The 25059-nt window shown below is 39.5% G+C and overlaps 1 protein-coding gene across 1 annotated transcript; it reads right to left on the bottom strand.

Annotated features, from left to right (window-relative positions):
- Nucleotides 1–49: 49 nt before the first annotated feature.
- On the bottom strand, nt 50–22316 carry LOC139717002 (solute carrier family 15 member 2-like). Its single transcript, XM_071628519.1, has 18 exons — nt 22229–22316; nt 19065–19206; nt 17731–17823; nt 17139–17238; nt 15671–15839; nt 13924–14006; nt 12656–12739; nt 11791–11925; nt 10772–10804; nt 9858–10028; nt 9252–9368; nt 8265–8426; nt 7182–7228; nt 6524–6655; nt 3544–3676; nt 2807–2938; nt 1906–2013; nt 50–1079 (listed from the first exon to the last, which is right to left on the bottom strand). The coding sequence occupies exons 1-18, from the start codon at nt 22314–22316 to the stop codon at nt 876–878; spliced, it is 2133 nt and encodes a 710-aa protein (XP_071484620.1). The 3' UTR covers nt 50–875.
- Nucleotides 22317–25059: the final 2743 nt, after the last annotated feature.

The raw sequence follows: 25059 nt of genomic DNA, 5'->3' as shown, positions 1-25059 counted from the left end.
ATGCAATCAATCACGGTCTATAACTGTACGGAAAACCGATTTGATTAAAACTGTTTTGTAAACATACAACAATCCCAAATTGATAAAGTATATAAAGGATATACTGTGTTGGCAAGGGAGAACTTTTAGTAAAGAAAGTTTGGTTCATAATCTATCACACCTCATTTCCACTCATCTTCAATACAAAGCATCAATGCACATCACAAGAGCTGAATGGAGGTTTCTCCAAACTTCACTGATAAAGCAAAGTCTTAATCTACGACCATCCAACTTATAAATTTATGCATTTTGGCAGCAGCGTCTCACATGAACTGATTTCTTTTCTAAACATATTTTTTGCTTCTGTTCATTTCAGCATGGCTTGCCTAACCTGCCAACAGCTGATTAAAGCAAGACGGGCATGCCACCATAAAACACACTTGTTTGGTACAATACGTTTGCAGGATAACTCCCACACATGTTATCAGAACACTGACAATCACGGATATCTCACGCCATTGTTACCATACAGGCAACATAATACTGTCTGTCTAAAGTCAGGAAGATTCTGGAGATTCTATCTATCCTAGAAACACGCTATGGGCACCATTAATTCATCCTTACATAAAAATGCTTCATTCTGCAAAGGGAGCATCGCATATGGATCAGGGAAACGGTCACTTTTAGTGAAAAACAAACAAACACACAAACAATGACTGAGTTTCTTTAAACATCTAGAATGTCTTCCTGCCAATGAGGGCTTATCACACCTAAACAGGCACATTTACTGACACGATTGCAGAAATAAGTGCACAACATCCAATTGGCACTATCCAATTAAAAACACTGAACATTGTAACTTAGCACTTATCACATGCAGCCAGCCAGGCTAGTCATTATTTCTGCGAATCCTCTAAACTTTGGTAGCTCCCCGATGGCGGGGCCGCGTCCTCGAAATCGTCGTTTGAAATGAGGCCAGCATTGTCACTCATCGGGACGTCAGGGGGTTGCGGTGTGACGTACACATAGCACCACGCCATGATTGAGAATATAAAAATGACCACTGCCATCAGGCCAGCAAACATGAAGAATTCTATCGCCTGCATGCAAAATGGAAACGGGAAAGACAAAAATTTGTCTGCATAAGATACCTGGTATTACAAGTGTGACACTCAGTGAAATAAAACTACATTGTACTTTATAGACATCCAAACTTTTCTTTTCTTTACACACATCACTAACTACTTCTGTTTCATATTGAACATCCAGTACTATTACAGAGCTAACTTGGGTTGGTCACTAGTAAAGAAAACTGACTGGTCACTAGTACGGTTGACATACATTAAAATCCCTGATCATAACAATCATTAACTAGCCACTTTCGTGTAAAAGGATTTTTTTTTTTCAATTCCTTCAAAACATTTTTGTTGTTGGACAAACACACCCAACAAAAAAACACTACAAAAGGAGAAAAAGTAACAGTAATATCCCTTTGGAAAACATCAGGAAACAATCTCAACCAAATGAACTGTTATATTCATTAAAATTTCTATTCTTCTTTTTATCTGAATTGCTTTGACAGGAATTAGATGGAAATACTGGTGATATTCCCATAACTACATTTTATATATTTCAAGAATGATATAGATTTGTCATATTCCAAAACTGCACATAAGCCAACTATTCCCCACCCCCCCCACTCCCCCTTTTCTTTTTTCTTTTTTTTTTCTTTTTTTTTTTTTGGGGGGGGGGGGGTGAGTTACAATTAGCACTTATGAGTTCACTAGTTTTTTACATTGTCATTTACTACTTGATTATGTTGGTATACCAACCTTGCAAATACAGATGCATGCATATTTTAAAATAAAAATATAAACTGCATGTGTTAGACAGTGGAAGGGAGCGCTGTGAAGAGAATCAACTCACCTGACTTCCAATAAGCTGCACCTCCGCCACAATGACTACGATGAGGTTGCCAAAAGCAACGGTCAAGAGCCAGGCCGCCTGGACGCAGGATTTCATGCTGACCGGAGCCTGGTTTAGGAACAAGAGACCAACATCACTTTCTGCTACTGCTAAAAAAAAAAAAAAGATGTGCCATGTACAACTGCACATGGAGCTCAGTATATGTGCCAGTTTCATTTGAATCACTTGAAAACTGGAGAGATAGTTTAATCCGCAAGCTTGCTACCTGATTTTAAGTCCCAAATGTGCTGTTACCATGGAAATGCCCTTTCCTACACTTTGTGCTACTGTCGAAAAATGTGTCTTGCACAACTTCACACTGAGACTAGCATGTGTGCCATATTTTGTTTGAATCATAAACTGGTGAAGTTCAATCCACAACCTTTTTACCTGATTTTGAGACCATAATGTGCTGTTACCTTCTTGGCAACATTCTTTTCTCTACTGTTGAAAAATGTGTCTGGCATAACTTCACATTGAGCTCAAAATGTGTGCCAGATTTCATTTAAATCACTTACAAATTGTAAAGACTGAAGAACTACTATGACAAAGTTCACCTATTACATCTTTGCAGCCATCTACTGGTTCTCTTTAAAGAAAGATGCATCCAAATCTTACTCGCACAGCGCACCCTAGCAATTACCACCTGTGGATAATTACCCCCGGCTAAATACTGGTTAGTAATACGGTTAGAGTATGGATTGAGGTTAGGATTAGGTTCAGGATTAGGACTAGGGTTAGGGTCAGGGGAAGGGTCTGGGGTAATTGTCCAGGGGGTAATTGCCCTAGACCCGATCCCAGTCTAGCTTCCAGGAGCTACAAGAGGGATTACCTCATCAAACATCAAGTATCACCTAGTTACCTGTGAGTATGAGAACTCCAGACCAGTGATGGAGAAGAGAATCTCTCCACAGGTCATGATCATGTACTGGGGAATCTGTAGCATCATGGACACACTGTTTGGCTCCACCTCCACATGCACAGCGAGGAGAACCTGTAACATGGAGAAGAGAGAGTGCTATATCTACCATGGTGAGGAAGACCAAGTACATTTTCAGAAAAAAACAAATGTACTTTTGTTTGTTTTCTTTTATTGTGAAAATAAAAAATACTTCCTTTCATCATTTCTTCATTTCGCTGAGAAATACTCCTGGAGTGCTTCTAAGGGGCACTCAAATGGGTGCTTCCCAGGGGTGCTTCCCAAGGGTGCTTCCCAAGGGTGCTGCCCAAGAATGTTCCCCTGGAACGCTTCCCAGGCAAGCTTCCCAGAGGTGCTTCCCAGGGGCACTTCCAAAGGGAGCTTCCTGGAGGCACTTCTAGGGATAACTCTTCAGGGGTGCTTCCAATGGGCACTTCCAATGGATGCTCCCTGAAGGCCGTTTGACAGGGAGCTTCCTGAAGATGAATCCAAGGGGTGCTTTCCAAGGCTGCTTCCAATGGGAGCATTCCAGGGCTGCTTTCCAGGAGTGCCTAATTCCCAGAAATGCTTCCCAGGGAGCAGAGTACGTAAGTGTGCTGTAAGTGCAAGGTTGATCTCATCAGCGCACAATGCAAATCATGACTACAATTTTCTCTGCAAGCAAACGGAAAGTAACAAACCTCATCCTGGTGTGTCTTATTTGCTGGTTGCAAGAACAGACGGTAGATTCCCCCACTCCAGACATCAACTTGGCCTAGGTGTTCCTTGGTGCCGTTGACTCCATCTGCAACTTGAAGAGCATAGATGTTGTATCTGCATGGGGAGAAGCCATAGGACATGTGGTACTTTTCATGGAAACGTAAATGCACATCACTGAAGGGAAAACCTGACATCATGTTCACGTTGAGTAAAAAGGAAGGTGCAAATTCAAACAGAAGACAAAACACAGAAGTTGAGTAATTCAAGATTTTATCCTAAGTGTCACAAGACAGGAATATCGGTCACAGCTAAATATTCAAATTAAATGAGGTAATGGGCAGTTCTCCCACTACTTTGGACAATAAGATATAAAGATTACGCTTACACTGGTTAGTTGGCAGAACAATCCTAGAAAGAGTTATCATTTTGCTAAATCATTGCAACACTGTTCAGTAATTTGGTGCCAGTGATATACATGTAATTTCTTTTAAGTTCATCTAAGAAATGGGACATTAAGTGACAACTTGTGAGACAGATACATACATCACATTGGCATACACTTGAACCCCCTTGAACCCACTGTACCCCCTTCTCTTCTCCCCATCTCCCCTCCCTAATCTCCCCTGCCTTCATCCCACTCCCTCCCTCGCCCCTCCTCAAATTCATCATCCCCTCCCTCACCTGCTCCATCTCTGCCCCTCCCTATTGTACCTCCTCCTCCCATTCTTTCTGTGATTGTATGTACACGTGTATATAGGGTCAGTGGAAGAACTGTACCTGTCCACTATGCTGTACTTTGTGTAAATCTCATTGTTTTATTACCTCCGCCAAGGGAGGATGTTATGTTTTCGTTACCATTGGTTTGTATGTTTGTGTGTTCGTTCGTTAGTTAGTTAGTTAGTTTGTCTGTGTGCAAAATAGCTCAAATAGTAGTTATTGGATTGGGATGAAACTTGCAGGAAAAGTTGAGAATGACACAAGTACCAAACGATTAACTTTTGGTAGTGATCCGAGAATTTTTGGGGAATTTATGAAGGATTTTTTAAATTTTGGCAGGTAGGGTCAATGAACTTGGGAGTTCAGGCTGCGCGTATTTGAGGTTTGCATGCGTGCACTAAAGTGTGTGCTCTAGTTTCTGCTAGGGCGAGGCGCGCCGTGAAGCTGAGGGTAAGACGTAACAAAGGCTTCTATATTGCAGGCTTTCAAGCGGGATAATGTAAAAAAGTAGGAAAAAGTAGGAACAAAATCTCTAAAAAAGTAGGAAAAAGTAGGATATGAGAGGGAAAAAGTAGGGCATTAAAGAAAAAAAAGTAGGAATAAATCACGTGCAGGCTTTTTGGAGTAGTTTTCGTTGATACTCACCAGAACTCTTGATGCTACATGTAAATCTTAATTTGTACTCACAACCCTGCTGCCTCAGCCTCACTTTTGCTATTATTTGGAGAGCCTGGTAATTTTGAGCGATGATGAGAGCTGGATGAGCACTGCTCCAAGTCCTAGGCGGCAATACCGGTGGGATCAATCACATCTGCACAGGAGCAAAAGCTGAGGCTGGCAGCAGTCTTGTGGTTGATTGGTGTGTGTTATCCCTCTTTCATGCTGAAGAGGCTCTCCCCACCAGTAAGAATCTGCAACTACATGTTGTTGTAGAGACTACTCATCATTTCTTAATATCAACTATTCAAGTAGCCTTGCACATTTTTTTGCGGGGTTTTTCACCAAAAAAGTAGGAAAAAGTAGGAAAAAGTAGGAAAAAGTAGGATTTTGAGCAAAAAAGTAGGAAAAGTAGGGACAGCAGTAAAAAAGTAGGAAAAAGTAGGAAAAGTAGGGCCACTTGAAAGCCTATTGGGAAATCGGGCGACTTTCAGCACACAATGCTATATAAGTACGTATGGGTGGAAATCACTGATATCCCTATGGAAGAACAAGATCAGTGGTGGAAATGAGCTGCATGCTTGGCGGAGGTCTGCGCTCTCAGAGTGCTTTTCTAGTTATCTGTTATGAATGTTTGGGCAAGGCTCCCAGGAAGAACAGTACCTGCCCACTGATGGGGCTACCTAGTTGAAATGAGACTGAATATAATAAAATAAAACAAATATAAAATGAGTTAGAATTAATATAAATAAATTCATCATCCTCCCTCGCCTTCTCCCCCTCTACCCCTCTCTGACGCCCTCCTCTCTCTCTCTTCCACCTCACTCTCTATCATCCTCTCCTCCAATCCACCACCCCTCCCTCACCTCCCCATTTCCCTTTCACCCCTTCCCATTCATCTTTCTCTTTCCTACAATGATTCCTACTCTCCCTAGCCCCTCGCCCCCCCCCCCCCCCCCCCCCCGTCACTCCCTCCACTGTTACATCATTCCCCCCTCCTCTCTCACTTTCTTTCACTGCCCTCTCCCCATCTCTCCCCTCCACCCATCCTTGAACCCCTCATCCTCCTATCTCTCCCACTTTGTCTTCTCCTCTCCCTTGCCTCTCCCTTCTCTTACACCCCTTTTCCAATTAATCACCCCTCCCTCACCCCTTTCCCCTCCATCCCTCCAAATACCCCTCCTCTCTCTCTCTCTCACTTCCCTTCCTCGTCTCCCTTGTACCTCCCTTCCTCATCCGCTCTTTCCCTCACCTCCTTCCCCCTCCCAGACCTCCCAATCTTTCTGACAGAAAAATAGGGATGATTTGGCTCAAAAGTAGGAAAGAAAGAGCAGTACCCATAGGAGTGTGTAGTGAAATTATCAAGAAAAATAGGAAAATACTATTGAAATAAGAGCCTGGAATAGTCAAAATTCAAATTCTTTCCTCCAAATTCAGAATGGCTGGGAGGTCTGCTCTCCACCCATTCCTGAACCCCTCATCCTCATCCTATTTCCCAAACCTCCCCATCCTTCCTCCTCTCACATCACCCGCTTCCCTAAAATATCAAGCACATGACAATGCTTGGTCTCCATGGCGACCACTTACTGTTCTGGCTCCACATCAATTGGACTGCTGACATTAAAGATGAGGGCATTCAGCTTATAACTCCGAGCAGAATTCTCGAGAGACACTGTCAGATTAGTGGGCAGAGAATCATCGGCAATGAAGTAACCAAGGCTGGAGGAATAAATATCAGAAAGGAAATATTAATGACAGTTTGAACTCCTATGACAATAAAAATTTTCATTCTGTGGAAATTTTTGTGCATTTTAAGTGACATAAATCTACATGTAGCTTCCTTTATTTCATTTCATTGTTTCAAAAGGGTAACTCTTAGCACTCTTGAAGGACCTGAAAATTCAAAGACAAATCAAATAATGCAGTCTCATTTATGAAGTAAAGAAGAAGAAAGGGAATTACATATTTCTATCAGTTTGAAAGTACTGCTGTGAGGAAATATTTAAATGTTGAAACACAAACTGGTGCAGGGATGCAAGTTACAATGAAAGAGAGGGCCTGAAGTACAGTTGTACATCTACAAGAATCTGCTTTAAACACAAAGGACACAAGGGGTGAACTTTGTCTGTTCGAACAGTTCATACTGTATATTCTCAAAATCTGTGTTCACATTTCATATCTAAATAAGAAAATTAGATGCATTGTGTGCATCATAGTTAAAGAAGTCTAACAAGAATCTGCTTACCTGACCGTCCCTAGTCCTCTTTCCGGCTTCTCTAAATGACCCTTGACCTGAAACAGATTGGAAGACAATACCCATGTACGGCCTTGAAGACATCACAAGGCTAAAGATCACTACACTTCATTCATTAGCTACAATATGTGAGTCAATCATGCAGTATTTTGCATTAGAGCAAAACACTGGGCTACATTTCACAAAAAGTTGCTATGTTGGTAACTATTGCTAGAATGGCGACTGTCATGGTAACGACAAGAATCCAGCTTCCTGACTGGCTGTCACTATAGGAAGTTGCTATTCTGGCAAGAATTGCTATCCTAACACCTTTTATGAAACGGGGTCCAGAAGCATCCTCCACATTAACCACACAATGGCATTTGTTAGGGGCTGGTGAAGATTTAGAAATTTTGCAGAGGAGGGGTGGGGGGGGGGGGGGGGGGGGGGGAGAGCATGGAAGGGGATTTCCCATGGCATCTCACTCTGTGATTGACAAGCAGTGTAATGTGAATCATCCACTCATTATACCACACACCCTGGTGTGAAACATACGGTACTATTTCAGAAGAATTTTTTCCAGCAATCTGCCTGATGAAAAAAAGAGAAGACAAATCAGTGGCCATCATTACACAAGTAATATGTGCATTCTGATTTAATACATTTGTCATTAGAATGATGTTTAATTTTGACCAGCTGAATATATTTAGTGTAATACAATGCACCTAGGTTAGTCCCTCCACAATCTCAGGGGATTGGCCAGCGACCCAGACAAGTGCATGCATTTACTTTTGATCCCTCGCAATCACAAATAAAAACTTTTTCGAAGACAGCTAACACAACTTACACAGCTACTTTTTATTTCAGAATGTCTAGCATAGTAAGCTTACTTTATGTATTTACATCTGTACTTTTGCTTGCTTATAAACACAAATTTAAGCACTTTTACAAAGAGAGCCGACACAACTTATACAGCCAGTTTTTAGAGCAGATTATCAAGCATACAGCCAATGTCATTCATCTGTCTGAGAGAGGTAAAAAAAAAAAGAAAACTGTCTGATCACAAAGCTAGAATCAGAGTCAATTTTTTCATACCTGGATGACTTTGAGCTGGTTTGACTGGCTGTAGACGATAACCGTTTCTTCTCCTCTTTCGTCGAGGTTTGCAGAAAATGGAAGAGCTGGTGTCAGCCCCTGGCAACCAGGCTGGAAGCTCATTTCATACGTTCCTACGGCAAATGTTTTTCCTTTTGTGCTCTGCAGACAATCAAAATATAAAATACTGTACATGCCATATAATGTGCGGTGTTTAAATTTTCGTATATTTCAGCACACCTATTGTGTGAATGGATAAGTACACTTCTTCTTGAAAATGAGTGAATGATACTGATTTTTTGGTCCACTGCTCTACTCTACGATCACTATTTTACCCATTCTTAAAATTGTCGCGAAGTTCAGATTCTGGAAAACTTAAGACTTGCTATATGGTGTGTACAGTACCTTACAGCACAGCTCTCGTACTATAAATGCAATGAGAGAAATGAAGGGGATCAAATAGTACAGATTTCATTAAAAAATCAAGCCTCAATATATCTATAAGAATCCAAACTGAAATAAATGTAATGAAAAACAAAAACTATGAATGAATTAACGTCATGTGCGAGTACTGGATTGCACATTTCAGTGATGACACCCAACCTGTTCAGATCAACAAACAACAATCACAATCCAGCCCCCTCCCTCCCTCCCCCCCCCTACCCCTCAAAAAAAAAAAAAGGCACACAGTTATTTTCAAAGTGTGGACAGACAGCATGAGGGAAGACTCCCCATGGACAAGAAATGACAAATGTCAAATTTGTCAGAAGGATGAGCTAAAAATAGATCTAACATCGCTGTTCAATCCCATCAAATCTCTCTGCATCTTGTGCCGACAACTCCTGGCAAGCACTGTACTTACAAGAGTCCTCCAAATCCCTTGCAATTACAAACTGGTCCTAACTCCATCACAAATACACAGTGTGTAGAGAACAACTGCACAATACACCAAGACTGAAATGTGTACGGATTTCAGACAATTCTCACCTCCGCAATGTCCAGCTGGCCAGAGTAGAATTTGCTCTGGACATCTATTGGGCAAGGCGACGAGTTGATGACATTCACTATGGCTTGCTCATCTCCCGGAAGGCTAATCTCTGTACCCTGAAAGGTGAATGAGGGACAGAAGGAAGAAGGATGGAAGATGGAGAAGGAATAAAGACTAGACAGAGCAGGTGTACAAGACTAGAACTCACTGTAGGTAGATCACCATGCATCATAAAACTCACAAAAAAATTGAATTTCTCTTAGAACTGAGAGGATGAATTTTGGGTCACAAAGTGGGTTTTTATGTGTTTGATATGAATTTTTTTGTTGATTTTTCAATTTCAATTTATTGAAATCAGACATACATGGAGTCACAGTAATGAATGAACATGAAGCAGATGGATATGAGTCCCCAAGAAGCAGAACTTGTGAGTGGGGCCCATTATGAATGATCTGACATAGAAGCCTGCCTTCTATTTAAATAGATATGTAAACTAGGACTGTTAGGTATAAACAGTATATTTGATTTTTTTTTTTTACTTTTTTTTTTTCATGACATATCCAGCAAAATAGTTAGCAGTGGCAGTCACAAAGATAAAAATGTACCTCAATCTTGAGTTGCAAGAAGCCGGCGCACACAAATGCCAGCATGGCCAGAGCCATCCCTGCAGCCATTCTCTGTAGAGGGCGCTTCGGCACTCCGCATTTGTCCAGGAGGGGGTAGATGCCCCCCTCAAACAGAGGGATGAATAGCAGAATAAAAACTGGATTCAAAGCCTGTGAATGGAAAGAGTATGAAAACAAACCCGAGTACTTATGATGTAAGTTAGATACTTGAATAAGAGAGTTAAGCTGTTTTTCACCAATTCGTTTTTCATAACATAAAATGATCATCACTCGAGCTATTTAAAGAGCTCTACATGTATGTACCTGGAAATGAAAGAGAAATTAGACAAAAATGCCTAATGCAAATACACAACAACTTAAGACCTGAAGGGTGACTTGAATGAATTCAATAAATGACACCAAATTTCATCACATTTTTCACCAAATCATTGAAAAATAATACAAAAGAGTTTAAGATTTCAAAAATCAACATACACATACATAATGTAGATGAGTAGGGTTTCAAGTGCTTACTTGCTTAAAGCATTAGATCATTTTTCTGTAAAGATCATTTGATTTCTATTGGACTACACTTTTAACTCTCTTCTCTTTTTTCAGTTGAAACTTTACTTAATGCAACATACATTGTAGTTCTCTCAGATGTTGAAATGAGTTTTACTACTACAAAATGACATTAAACTGTTTACAGGGCTAAATAACTGGTTTGGGGTCAAAATCATCGACAATATGTGGCATCATTTGCAACTCTTTTAATAGTGACTACGTTACATTCTAGTTTATAGCAATTGGTCTTAAAGACTTACAGCATAATCCAGTGTGTGCCAACTATTACACTTTCAATATACACACACAAGAGGAATGATAATGATATTGAATATGACAAGTTTTCTTACCTGCATTTGGTCTGGCTTGATTTGCCATGATCCCTGTAAAATGGTACAAATTAGAAAATATGTGAACAAAAAACAAACAAACAAACAAACAAAACGATATGTATAGAAAGACAATAAATGCTTGGTATAGAGCATGACACTTGACATCAAATTTAGATGTAACTTCCTTAGTGTCACATCTTCATGTTCAACACCACATAAAACAGAAATGATAGATGATGTATGTTCACAAAATTGCCATATGGTTCTGTCTTCTTTTGATTATGGTCATGTCTCATTTAAAAAATCACAGACATTGATTACATGATTTCCCAATATCGGACATTCATAAAGATACCCTATATTTAGGTGTTTTTTTTTTTGTTTGTTTTTTTAAGGTGGATTAACATTTGTATGACTGAAAAATATTAAAAAAAAAGAGGGGTGATTCAAGCCATATACCGTATATTAGGTATTTATCAAATATACTCTTGGGTAAAGTTTATATCAGAAGGTCTTTTAAGCATGCACACTGACAGACATTCATTTACAAACCAGACCACGTGTCTCAGGGCTTGTTATAAATACACATTTTGATGTTGTTGAAGCTGACAATAATTTGAATTAACAGCAAACTCATGAAGATTTCAGCCTCAACCCTAAGCTGCCTGATGGAGTTCATGTGAAACGTGATGATGCATGAAAGGAAGAAAAAATTATGCAAATGGACCAATATACTGTACTCAAATCACTTCTCATGCCTTTTTTATGGCATTAAAGAAACTGCATCAAAACACAGAATATTTTGTTAGATGGTTAACCCAGTGAAGACTAGTCCTGAGTATACTCAGCCAGGTGTCTATGGGAAATGTGTGTTGTAGTAAAATCAGCTTGTCCTTTAATGGGTTAAAGTCAAACACTTCTCACACATATCAATGGCATAAGAGTGTCTTTTTTTTTTTTGGGGGGGGGGGAGGGTTGGGGTCGGGTGAAGGGAATGATACGGGGTGTGTGGCGATGGGCCCCACAACTGAACTGACCAGTCTCCCATCCATATGTTCCGCCTGCAGTGTCCACCTAGATCCCTGCTGGTCAAAGAGAGCCCAGAAAAACGGCAGCGGGAGGTAGATGAAGAGGACGTGGTAGAGGGTCTTGATGTCTTCAATCAACCCGCTCTATAAAGTGAGACAGTGATGACATAAAAACTGCTACGATTATCTATTTTTATTTTTGTTGCTGTATTCTTATTTCAATTATTCACAACTTAAACCCTTGAGGACGAGTCTTGAGTATACTCGGGCAGGTGTCAATGGGAAATGCCTGTTGTAGCAAAATCAGTCCATCCTCAACAGGTTAAAATAGCAAAACAAAAAGAAGGAACATTACATAGTACTTGCACAAGTATGCTATTGGCTAAAATCACTTGACTTCTTTGCTTACACTACAAGATGAACTGCAATGGCAGTAACTACTTTATATTCATAGCTATCAAACATAACAGATCAAGCAACAAACAAACATTTAGGATTTCTTCTTATTGATACCATAGTCGCTGTTACTGTCACCACTGTGGCATAAAATACATGAAACTTGGAAAAAAATCTGTCACTGATTTTGTTTTCTCAATCACTCCAAAGGTTCAGGAGATTAACCAGGTAGATGCCAATAATCACATTGGATGGCTTTGATTCATGGAATACCAGGGAATATTGCACTCTTTAAGGCCCTTATTGCACTCATTTTTTATTCATGCAATATGGGCCCTAAATTGTGCAATATTCCCTGGTATCCCATCAATTGCCATCCAATAGAACATATCAAAGTACTCAATGAAAAGATTGTAGCACAAATGATGTAAATTCTGCCACAGGTAAGAGGAAATCATGGATTGCTCCTGAGTCTTACCTCGTACTTATCGGAAGCCCAGTCCATCCAGTGACTTCTCCCCTCCCCGCTTTTTCGCTGCTGGAAACGATTTTTCACTGCATACTGTTGACAAAAATAAAGGCAAGGACGATAATGATTACCAAAAATATAGAACAGAAAACGAAAATTCATATCAGAATATCCTAAAATGACATATTGCTAATTTAAAGAAATGGGACAAAATCTTTACACTCTTGTCATCACAGGGGATATTGAAATAAGTTAAGCCTCGGTCACAACCCGCCGCACTTGCAAGGGCGTGCTGTTTACTTGCAAACACGTGGGCAAAATTTGGGGATCCGTACGTAATAAGTACCGCCTCAGTACGGATTTTGGAGCACACAGACATGCCGTAGCACTTTGGGGACACAAAGAACTTTCACTGCATTCGGGCTACCGATTCATACTCCCTGCTCTTGCCACTCCCTCCATTTTCAGAGAAACATGAATGCCATGGTCACCACCAAAAATGTAACGGACTACATACACGGACGGTGGGTTGTGACCGAGACTTGAAAGATGAAAAATTAGAGGAAAATTAGACAAATTACACACACAAAAAGGAGTAACTCATCCTGCATTTAAGTATCCATTGGAAATATGAATGAAATCACCAAGGCTATGTGTCCACAATGTGTCCTACAGTTGTACATGTGGCCTGCATGGCACTCTTCATTTGACTTTATGCATTAACATGTCAGTAATTTTTATCACTTCTGGAAGAAAATTTTGATGACAACGCTAAGGCAAATCAAAGGAATGATGTCAGCTCACATGCACTATTAAATAAGGCAGATGATCTGTTTGTGCTGATACAAGAAACACTATATTTTGTTCTTTCCAGTCATTTCTAAAAATTTTTTCTTCATGTTATGTTCACATGCATTGAGTACATCTCATTCTTTTGTAGCATATGGAAGAGTATGTAGAAAGCAAATGAAGTCAAATCAACTCCAAATACAAAACAAATAAAGAGTTATGTCATGCGATGGACAATATTTTTATATCACTAATGTCACATATTTCTGACATTGATATTGATATCATAGTATTACACATTCCTTGTATTCCTACGTAACTATGCTATGCCTGTGTCTAGTAAGTATGCATTCTATGTAACGATATGTTCTACGCATGCATGTAAGCAAAGCAAAAGTATGGGAAATGGGAAATAAAGTCAAACTGAATTGAATTGAATTGAATTTAAACATTTTAATGGAAAATGAAAAAAAAAATGATTTGCATACAGCTGTAGCCTTGATCACTTCCCCGACCACGTTGCCTGTCGGAGGGGTGTTCCTGTAGGAATTGCGGCCGATGATAAAGATGACTGCAGAAACAGAGAAGGAAAACAATAAATGAATATTTTAATATTTCTATGCTACCATACAACTGTAGCGGTAAAGAAATGATGCAATGCACATGTACGTTGACTTATATTGATTAATGACAACCTCAACACCACTTATGTGGCCAAATGAATACATATCTCACAACTTTTTTCGAAACTATATTTAGTCAGATAACTTGGATACTCTTAGACCCCGTTTACAGTGCGGGGCTGGGCCGAGCCGCGGCCGAGCCCAGCCTCAATTGCGAGGCTGGGCCCCGCAATTTTGTCCGTTTACACTGCCGGGCTCGGCCGCGCTTTTGATTCAAACCTTTCAATATTTTGTCGTAGTGGCGCTCTGCATGTAAACAAATGCAATTTGGTATTGTCTGGTTTTCAGACCCTTTGCCAAATAAATTCTGTGGCGACGAAGTCGCCGTTTGGGCAAAGGCCTTTGCCGAAGGAAAGAATCCTTTGCAGGACAAAACCACCTTAAACTATACTAGTTTTTGACGTTGAGGGGGTTAATATCCTGAATAGCAAAAGATACAGGCAGAGGGTTTGGAGGCCAGACTAAAATTGGCCGCGCAATTGGCCGCGCATTTGGCCCAGTTTGCGTTTACACCAAGAAAAGGCCGGGCTCGGCCACGGCCGAGCCGCGGCCGAGACCACCTCCAGAGCGAGGCCAAATGCGAGGCCAATTTTGGCCTCGCATTTGGCCTTTTGCGCGTTTACACTGAAGCGGGGCTGGGCACGGCCGCAGCCGAGCCGCGGCCGAGCCTCGCACTGTAAACGGGGTCATGCACAAATAAACATCCAAAGATGCCGCAATGACATCATCTGCCAATCATTGCTAAAGTAATAAATGTGCTCAAAAACAAAAGACATTGGAATGCACCTTTCCCTAAACTGAGCATATGCTGCGTGTTTCCAATGTCATTAGTAGGGATTAACAACAGACATTGCAAGGATATTCCAGTTGCATTCCATTGTCTTTTGTTCATCATTTCAGTATTTTCCAGTGATTGACAGATGATGTCATGGACAGAATCTTCATTCTTTTAGGGTAATGTCGCCTTGGGAAGACATGGAGTACCTTCAATAAACCAGTGTCTTTTAATGTGCATGTTTATGTTTCTGTAATAGAGAAAAAAGAAATATGCTCATGTACTATAGCTCATCAGGTTGTTTGGATTACATAAACATACAGTCACCCGTAAGTATTTTGTTGAAATCTCCCCATAAGCATTGTGTTGAAATCTCCGTACTACATACACTTCATACAAGAAACAATCATCAGTATCATAACCTGAAGGAATGCAAAGCTGGTTTGAGATGGCACACTATTAAAAACTCTTTATTTCTTCATCGAAATCTGAGAAAAATGCTGGCACATACTGCATGCTGAGGTTTTTGATTTATCCACTCATTGAAAGGAAACATAAAGAATATTGAGACAAATGAATAGAAGGACAATGGCAACATGAACACAAACAGAAATGGCAAACACTTGAAAACACATGTCGGACATCAACAGAACAAAGGCACAGAGGTGTTTAATCATGAGTGAGAATAAAAGAAGAAAGGAAGGGTCAAGAACCCTCCCCTCCTTCCCATGATGCCTAGCAAACAAAGACTGATGTTAGTCTGTTCTCAAAACTCACTTATCGCCACAGCCATAAGAGCCGCTGGGACCCCAAATGCCAAGGTGTAGCAGTCGTTGCCAAAGCACTGGACATCGTGACGAAGGATGGGCGTGAGAAAGGTGGACAGGAGACTTCCACAGTTGATGGAGAAGTAGAAGATGGAGAAGAATCTCTGGATATCTCTCTCCTGGACGCGGAAAAGTTTCAAAGTAAGGTGTCTTCATTCCCCGCATTTAATTTGGATGCAAAGTCTTTCAGATTTACTGCTCATTTGTTTGTTTACAAGTATTCTGCTTCTAAAATCAATGCAAAATAGAATTACATTGTTGCAGAGAATTAAACAAAACTTGAGTACATCACAAAGAATCAAAATAGAAGTATGTACAATGTTATAGAATACTACAGCACAATTATTATACAACATTTTTGGTTGTATAAATCAAAACAGGCAGTACATTTGATTCAACAAGGAAGCAGGAGACTATGATCAGCATAAGCATGGCTTGACTGGGCTGAATTATGGCCTCACGAGGAATGTAGCTCAGGTTTGCCACTAAAGAAGGTGGATTTTGGGGATAGTATGTAGCGGGAGAAAGATACAAAGTAGTGCTGTGCATAGGATCTGTGAATCATACAAAACTTACAATGATTCTTATTGACAGACTGGTCAAGTGACGTTGATTAGAAAATACCACTGCATACTTTTCACTGATGAGCATACAACTTTTGTCAGCCCGTTTGAACAGCACACGACAATGCTATCAATAATGTACATTTACTCCAATACGCTCTTCCTCAAGATCCCAGTTTTCCTGTGACATCACATGATGTACACTTTTGTAGTGCACACTCACTCAGGAACAAAAGCACCTTAAATAGTTCCAATGATATAATTTTCATATCAATCTCTAATTTCTCACACAACTGTACTATTTGCTTTTCCTGAGAAATGGTTGTCATCACCTTACTTGCCAAGACTTTGCAATTTTAAATTTCTCAATATTTTGCCAGTCTGACCGCCCCTAATGAGTGTGCCCAGACAAAAAAAGAAATTAACAAAAATGCCTTGGTAAAAGTCAAAGATCAATATCTCAGACACAAAATACTGGAACAAAAAAGGGTTCCTAATGAAACATTAATACACTCACTATAACAATTATATGCATATACATGTATTGAGTACATTTTAACTATCATAGACTTATGTATGTAGATTAAGAATACATGTGTACTATCAAAAGAAGACTAGCTGATATCATACATTGTATATCGTGAGAACTACTGGTATTAGAAATCTCCATAAACTACTTTCCATATGTGCTGAATTACAATGTGTCTGTAAAACTGAAAGACTATCATTCATCACCGATGAAAATAGGAGCATATGCTACATATATATGACTGATGTCTTAGATAGTTGTGATTTGAATGTAACAAACAAACAAACAAACAAACAAACAAAAAGAAAACAAAAAACAAGCTGTACCTGATCAGCATTAAACTGGTCTCCTCCAAAAGCCGACACACAGGGCTTAATACCACCAGTTCCAAGACCTATTAGGATAAGGCCTATCATTGGTCCATATCTGCAGAGAAAGAAGTGAACAATGTGATCACACAAGGCACGCGCAACCTGAACACACACAACGATTGTGGGGGCGTGCTGTATTGTTAGTCTAACACTATTGGTTTGTGTGGACAGCATGCACATACACACACTTTGAAGGCTACCAGTATATTACAGAGCATATTTTACTCATGTTCACTTTAAATTCACTGATACAATGCTAAGCACTAGAAATCCCTTTAAATGTTTTAAGAACACACTCATACCATCCTGACGGATTTGGGGGCCAAAATGTTCTGTTACTCAAGTGAACATAGATGTATGCTCCCTCAAGTGAACATACATGTAGATGTACAGTACGCACCCGAAATCCATCTTTTAAATGTCTATTTGAGTCACCAAAGTGTTATTTAATGAAGTACGAAGTCGTCAAAGTGAAATTCGATGTTACAGAGAGCACCAAAGTGCAAAAACAAAAGAATAAAAAGAAGTTTGAATGTCATCCACTTACAGTTCGGGTGATCCCGTAGTCTGGGGAGGTAAGGCGGTGAAACACATCACGGCATTGCCAATCATGTAGATCTGGGCGATGTACACGATGGTCCTGGAGCAGCGGAAAAGAGATGAGGTGGACAGTGACTAATAAAACATGAAAAGTGTGATGTCATCGTCATGGATACAGATTTCAAAAACATCAATGGAAGGCCTACTCCAGTTAGCTAAATTGATTGAATGCAAAAGGGAGGATTATTTCTATTCCACATACCTGTTGCTCAAAGATTGGGACAAGTGTAATAATACTAAACTTTTACATTGCGAGATGCACAGATGTCGTACACTATAAACTTTAATATTACCTACTGTATAAGTGAATATTTTGCGCAAGTAATTTTTTGCGTTCTCCTAAGCTGACTTTTGTGTGTTCTTTATTCTGTGGAATCAAGACACTACACTGTAGAACATACAAGAGAAAATATTTCTGTGGTTTTATTTTTGTGCTAGTTTTTGATCATACAAAATGTGAGAAAATTTCCACTTTTACAGTATTTTATTTTCTCTCTCTGACTTAGGGTACCATGACATTTTCGCTGGCAACAAAATAAAAGGATCAAGTCTGGCCTGACAAGCTGATCTACTCCAATGTCAATTTGATGCTTAAAATGACTGGTTTTAAGCAAAAAGACCAAGGCTAAGGGCAGGTGTCTCGCTAGTGGCCATGACCAAAAAAAAAAAATAATAATAACAATAATTGGAATCAGTCAACCACCTATCAGTATCATATTTTAAAACACACACACACAAAACAAAAACAAAAAAAGAAAAAAAAAACTCAGCAACCTTATTAAATGAGCCTTAGAAAATTGCATCATCATTTTACCAGTAAGTCATAATCTTTCATTCTTGCATCTGGACAAAATGAAAAATAAATAAATGCAGGCAAACTTTATTCACAGAGCGTGAATGGCTCCTAACCCCTTGAGGATGGGCTGATTTTGCTTCGACGTGCATTTCGTTGGTGAGGTGACAAAACCTCGTATCTCAATATTTGGTGAAAATTAGTTTTCTTCATTATATTGAAGCTAGGAACCATTACTATGTAATTCCCAATCCTTATATGCCCATCTGCAAAAATAAGGTCACAAATGATAAATAAAAGTTGGCTGTTTCCATTGACTTACATGTTATGGCAGCCATGTTTTTTAGCTCTCCTGAACATTTGACATTTTTGAGATACGAGGTTTTGTCACCCCACCAACGATTTGCCATTAGACACTTGCTCGAGTGTACTCGGGCCTCGTACTCAACGGGTTAATTGTGCTAAGTCAGAATTTTCCTGCTACCTACCTGTACTTCCCCAGCCATCCGTCCGCTATCATGGCTCCAAAGATGGGGGAGAAATAGCAGAGCATGTTGAAGGAGTGGTAGATGGCTGTCGCCGTGTTGTCGCCAAGGAGAAGGATGTTGGTGAAGTAGAGCACCAGGATAGCTGGAGGAGTGGAGCAATGCAAACAGCTGACTTCATCAGCACCCCATTCATACGGGAGTTATCTGGCTTCAGGTCCAGACCCGAAGCAAAAATTACTCTCAGTATACAAGAATAAAAGATATGTAATAGCCCTCGCTAAAAGCTAGCCCACTCTCAGATGTAGTATAGGCCAGCTCCAGGCCCAAGCTAATGTCAGTATAAATATGACCCGCCACAACAAACGGATCTGAACGTCGCTGACGGCTGAGCTGAGAAAATTGAGATTGAAGTCAAATGATCAAAATCAGTCAAAACCGTCTAATTGCTTTTTTTGGGTATAACTATGTAGACTAATGTTTTGTCTATCATCTACAGAAATTTCGAAGCTAAATGATCAAAGGAAAGGCAAGAAATTAGCATTTTTCTGGGCCATGATTTTCTGAATTTTACCAGAACAGATATGTGTCCAAAGATTTGGATTTAGCGCCGCAGATAGACTCCTCCCCTAGCAATGAGGAAGTGATCTTACTGGTCAGTGCGTGACATCTTGGTTACTGATTGGTTGTGCGTAGACCATTGGCGCTAAGCTTGAATTAACATTGTGAAGGTTGCTAGGGCATACCTTCTATTGTCCAGAGGTGAAAACTGTCATACTTCCCCTTGATCACAATTGCATCAGAAAGAAAACATTAAAGGTAGTTTTCTCGAATCGCTGATTTCCTAGACCACTTGACATGCTCTCATAAAATCATCGATACCTCTGCAACCGAGCACTTTTAGGAATCATGTTATATATGAACTTAAAGGGACTGTACAGTACTGACTGAGGTAGGGATTCAGGTTTTGAACATTTCTAAGTGAGATAATGAAAAGCCTCTTATGAAATATGAAAGAGCATGTAATTTTAAGAAGGATTCAACGTTTATTTGATGAAAATTGGTTTTCAAACGGCTGAGATATCCCAAAAAAGTACTAATAATAAAAAGCGACATGCCACAACTTTATTAGGATCTCTTTGTTTCACCTTGTTCTTGGATATCTCAGCCCTTTCAAAACCGATTTTCATCGAATAAACTTTTGATACCCCTTAGAACTGCATGCTCTTTAACATCTCCTAGAGTGGTTTCTGAATATCTCGCAAAACGTTAAAAGCTAAATCTTCACCTTGACCAAAACTGTACACACCCTTTAAAGCGGAAGAGTAAGGAAATAATGTCATGTCATTTTCAGAAAATCGACCTCCCCCAACTTTTGGATCCTGTTGTAGCAGGTCACAAGTAGTATCTCGATTTTAACTCAAACTAAATTCAGTAACCCATGAAGTACATATTGATTTTAAAAAATGCATGTGTGGGAAGCACAGCTGGGGGGAGGGGTGATAAAGAATACCAAGTTTAACTCTGGTCTTGCATGGAACTCGGGTGGTGAAGAATGACAATATAAAATGACTTATCCTGAGCTAAAGCTTCAGAAGTGAGTAAAAGTTATGTGCAGTACAAAAGGGGTATGGGTTTTCAAATCATGCTCCCTCTAATTCATTAGTCATGGCTCCATTTTAGAAGCGCCTGTCCAACTTTGCTGACTGAACTGCATCATGATGTTCAAAAACATGGATAAACACTTCAGAATACAAATGTTTTGAGAATTATGCCATTACAATCACAAGATTTACAAATGAATACCAGCATGTTTAAATTGATGAAATTCTTGTGTCAAGTTGTTTTTATTGCAACTGATTGACAAATTGCCCCTGATTGACAAATTGCCCCACATCATATGAGCACTAAATTGATCAGTGTTTCAGTGGCAGCCATGACAAAAGACACACTGATCAATTCAGTGCTTATTTACGTCAATAAGGCAATTTGTCAATCAGCTTGAATACTACCATTCTTGTAAACTATACTGCACTGTTTATTCATACGCCATTGTCTGTGGTAAAGTGATTTGTATTGGAAATCTGCACACTATCATAGTTTCACTCAGTTGTAAGCAATTAGCATTTACTTCCTAGCCTATTTTTTTCACAGCTTTATGTCAACATAATATCAGAGGCTTTGTTACGTAGCAAACAGGAAACAACGTGAATGTTAAAAGTGGTGCCTTTAAATCCTGGGTGGTCAAGAGTAACAAATCACTGACATCACATTGATTCTTCTCTTAACTCTTTCTGCACCACATCATGGAAATATGTGACTTGTGATGCTTTTGACATCGTGTAAAAATCTACCCCTACCCCCCCCCCCCAAAAAAAAAGAATTGTTATTGCCAGACATCAAGTCAGACACAGCAATTCTGTTTAAACAAATACAATCTTGATACAATATGGATATGGATAACACTTTACAAAGCAAACATGTTTGACATTTGGAATGCAAAGACACCTTGTCATATGTAAATATAGCTATCTGTATACCTGCCATTTCTTTCTCATTACATTTGATTAGAGAGGACAAAATTGTTCAATCATTTCCCCATGAACATCATTTCATTAACACCATCACCCTTAGCTTTTACTAAACAATGTGTAGTAGTAGTAGTAGCAGTAGTAGTCGTAGGAGTAGTAGTAGTAGTAGTAGTACAGACTGTAGTAGTGCAAACTTGTAGTAGCAGTAGTACTGGTAGTAGTAGTAGTAATAGTAGTAGTAGTAGTAGTAGTAGTAGTAGTAGTAGTAGTAGTAGTAGTAGTAGTAGTAGTAGTAGTAGTAGTAGTAGTAGTAGTTACTAGTAGTGGTTGTAGCAGTAGCAGCAGCAGCAGTAGTAGTAGTAGTAGTAGTACAACGTGTAGTAGACGTAGTAGTAGTAGTAGTAGTAGTCGTAGTAGTAGTAGTAGTAGACGTAGTAGTAGTAGTAGTAGTCGTAGTAGTAGTATCATTACAATCATCATTATCATCCTTACTATGAGAGCTTCTATCATCACTAACATCTTCACAATCATCAGTAACCATCCATGATCAACATCCTAATCAATACTGATATTGTTTTTGTTGTTCTTTTTACCACAAAGTACATCTAAAAAGGAACGGCGTTATGGTTTACAAACCTTTCATGCCATAGTATGAAAACCTCTCGCAGAACTCCGTGCCAACGATGAAAAAGACACTCTTGGGGAACCCGGACTTGCCTGTCATGAATTTCTGGAACCGACAAACAAACAGACAGATAGACACACAAACAGACAGACAGACAGACAGACAAATAGACATATACAGACAGACAAACAAATAGATATACACAGACAGATGGAGAGACAGACAGTAAAAATAAACAAGAAGAAATGAAAAAGACAGTCAGACAGACAGAAATACAGAGAGATAGCCAAAGAAACAGACAAATACACAGACATAAACAAAAACAAACAGAAAGACATGCAGACAGACCAACAGACACAGATGGACAGATAGAGAGTTATACAGAAGAGAGGCAGAAAAAAAAGAACAAGTTAGGGAGAAAATGGAAATTACAGAGCTCATTGAATGCATTGACCAAATGAATGGAGCACAAAACTACTATTGTCACATGCAACTCAGTGTGTCACTAAATACCAGCCATCGAACCATTGCATTCAATTACTGTCATGGCACAACACATCAATGAGCAGCCAGTGGCTGTTTTGTAAAGCAGCACAAGGGTTAAAGGTCGAGAACAGTGATTTGAAAAATGTTGAAAATATCACATTCGATGCATGTATGTAGGTCTGTGGTATCACAAAACATCCTACTATGTAAAATTTTTGCAATTAAGCCTAAAATATAAGGAGATACATGATCAGTATTTTTCTCATCAAACCATAACTGTAGACGGCTTAGTCTGGTAACATTTTTATTACAACTACTGTTCATATTTTGCGTCTTTAACAATACTTTATAACATAATCTGATTATATGGATTCAAATTTTTACAGTGGTTGCTTCTATCCCAAGCTCACATTTTGAAACTACATGTAGTTTAAAGCACTAATGCTGGGATTTTGTTTCATCTGCAAATGGTAAATTGTGCCTTTTAAGGAGCAAAATGAAGAATTGAATGAAACTGATGACAATTAGAATGATTATCTTTAGGATGGCATGACCAACTAACATTTCAACTGTGGAACTTTTCTGTCCATTTTCTTCAATCAATTGCTGTTACGCTGCTCCGATTTCTGGTGTGTCATTATCAACAACCAATTCAAGCAAGCTTGATAAATGATACAAAATAGGAAGGTTCATTTTGTCGTCTTGATGTTTTGCACCGACCTACATTTTGCCACTGCCGCCCCAACAGCAGCAGGGTAGCGAAATATGTTCAAATCGCGTAATTGCATTTACCCATTTGGTGAGCTCTTCCGACAAACTCATGCACACGCATCCTTCCTTAATATGAAATTAGTTCTCATTAGGACCTAACGAGGGATTCATGACTTACCCCTACACGCCCCCATCCTTTGCCGCTTATCTTCTTGTCAGGCTGTTTGCCTATCAGCGACGTATCTGCAACATCAATCAGGCACAGACGATGGGAGGAAAAACTCTTGACAAAAGAATTCTGAATTTAATACATGAATTTGATCATGGAATAATTATCATCATGAGCACTGTAATACTCTATGAACTCTGTTAGAGTTAAATTCATAAGAAGCTTTACATCACATATGAAGCATGAACATCAGCTCTTTTTTGTTGTTGTGTTGACCTGTCTTCAGGTTTGGTTTCATGGTGATACACTTTGGGCCCATAGTAAATGAATTCACAAAGAAATATTAAAGCACTTGATATACAGCACTGATCTTACTAGCATACTGAGGTGATGGTGTCCTTTAATATTTGTTTTCAATGAGATTTTTTTTTTTCATACATCAGACTGAAATGGCATTACCAGAAGCAGATGAAGCATATATGTAGCATCTGGAGAAAGTGTACAACAAGCATGCATTGCCATTGTTGAAGGAGTGACAAACTTAGTAAGAGTAGCAGAAGAAGGAATTGTCTCAGAATGTAAACTAAAATGACTTTATCACAGCTGTAAGCATATGTACATCACAGTAATCATAGTGGAGATATCACTTGTAGCAGAAAATATGGTGGCAGCTATTAATAGTAGTAGAGGTAGTGGTAGCAGCAGTAATAGTAGTAGTGGTGGGAGCAGAAGTAGAAGTAGTAGCAGCAGTAGTAGTCGTCATCGTCGTCGTAGTAGTAGTCAGGGCCGGCGGATAGGGGGCGAGGGGGCGAGGGCCCCCCCCCCACAAACTCTTTTTTTTTTCACCATACAAAGGAATACATAAGGTCTCACCCCCACTTTGGGCCCCCACTTTTTTAACCCAGAAGTGCTTAAGTGGCACTAGAAAGAAATAGTATAGAAATCTTGAAGTGTGAGTGCGGTAAGGCATTCTTTTTTTTTTTGCTTGTTAGCTGGTGAAATCAGGAAGTGGTACCAGAAGTGTGAAGTGCCCCCCCCTCCCATACACACTTTTGAAAACATGGCGCTGGCCATGGTAGTAGTAGCAGTTAGTAATAGTAGTAGGAATAGAAGTACAATACAGCAGTAGTATCAATATAAGCAACAAAGCAGTAGATAGTAGAAATAATAGATGTATAGTACATTTAGTAGAAGCACCAGCGGAAGTAGTTGCAGTACTAGTAGACCATGTATCTGTCAAACAAAAGCTTTCAATTTGGCAACAAAAAAAAAAAAGGAGGGGGAAGGTAATGGGGAAGGAAGGTTAGATTTTCACTCAGCACTAAACACTCCAGATATGTGAAGAATATCCCACATCAACAAACATCTTGCTGTTTATACCTTGGTTTGGAGTAGGTTTGCCACCATTATTGGGGGCGCTATTTTCTTCCATGATGAAAGGAACCAGCTCGCTTTCTTCGGCCAGGTCCGTCATCC

Source organism: Diadema antillarum, unplaced genomic scaffold, assembly GCF_040938485.1.
Source record: "Diadema antillarum isolate AM-2024a unplaced genomic scaffold, OU_Dant_1.0 scf00000071, whole genome shotgun sequence".
Taxonomy (NCBI): Eukaryota; Metazoa; Echinodermata; class Echinoidea; order Diadematoida; family Diadematidae; genus Diadema; species Diadema antillarum.
Note: the sequence above shows the minus strand (reverse complement) of the source record. Positions and strands in the feature narration are given on the sequence as shown.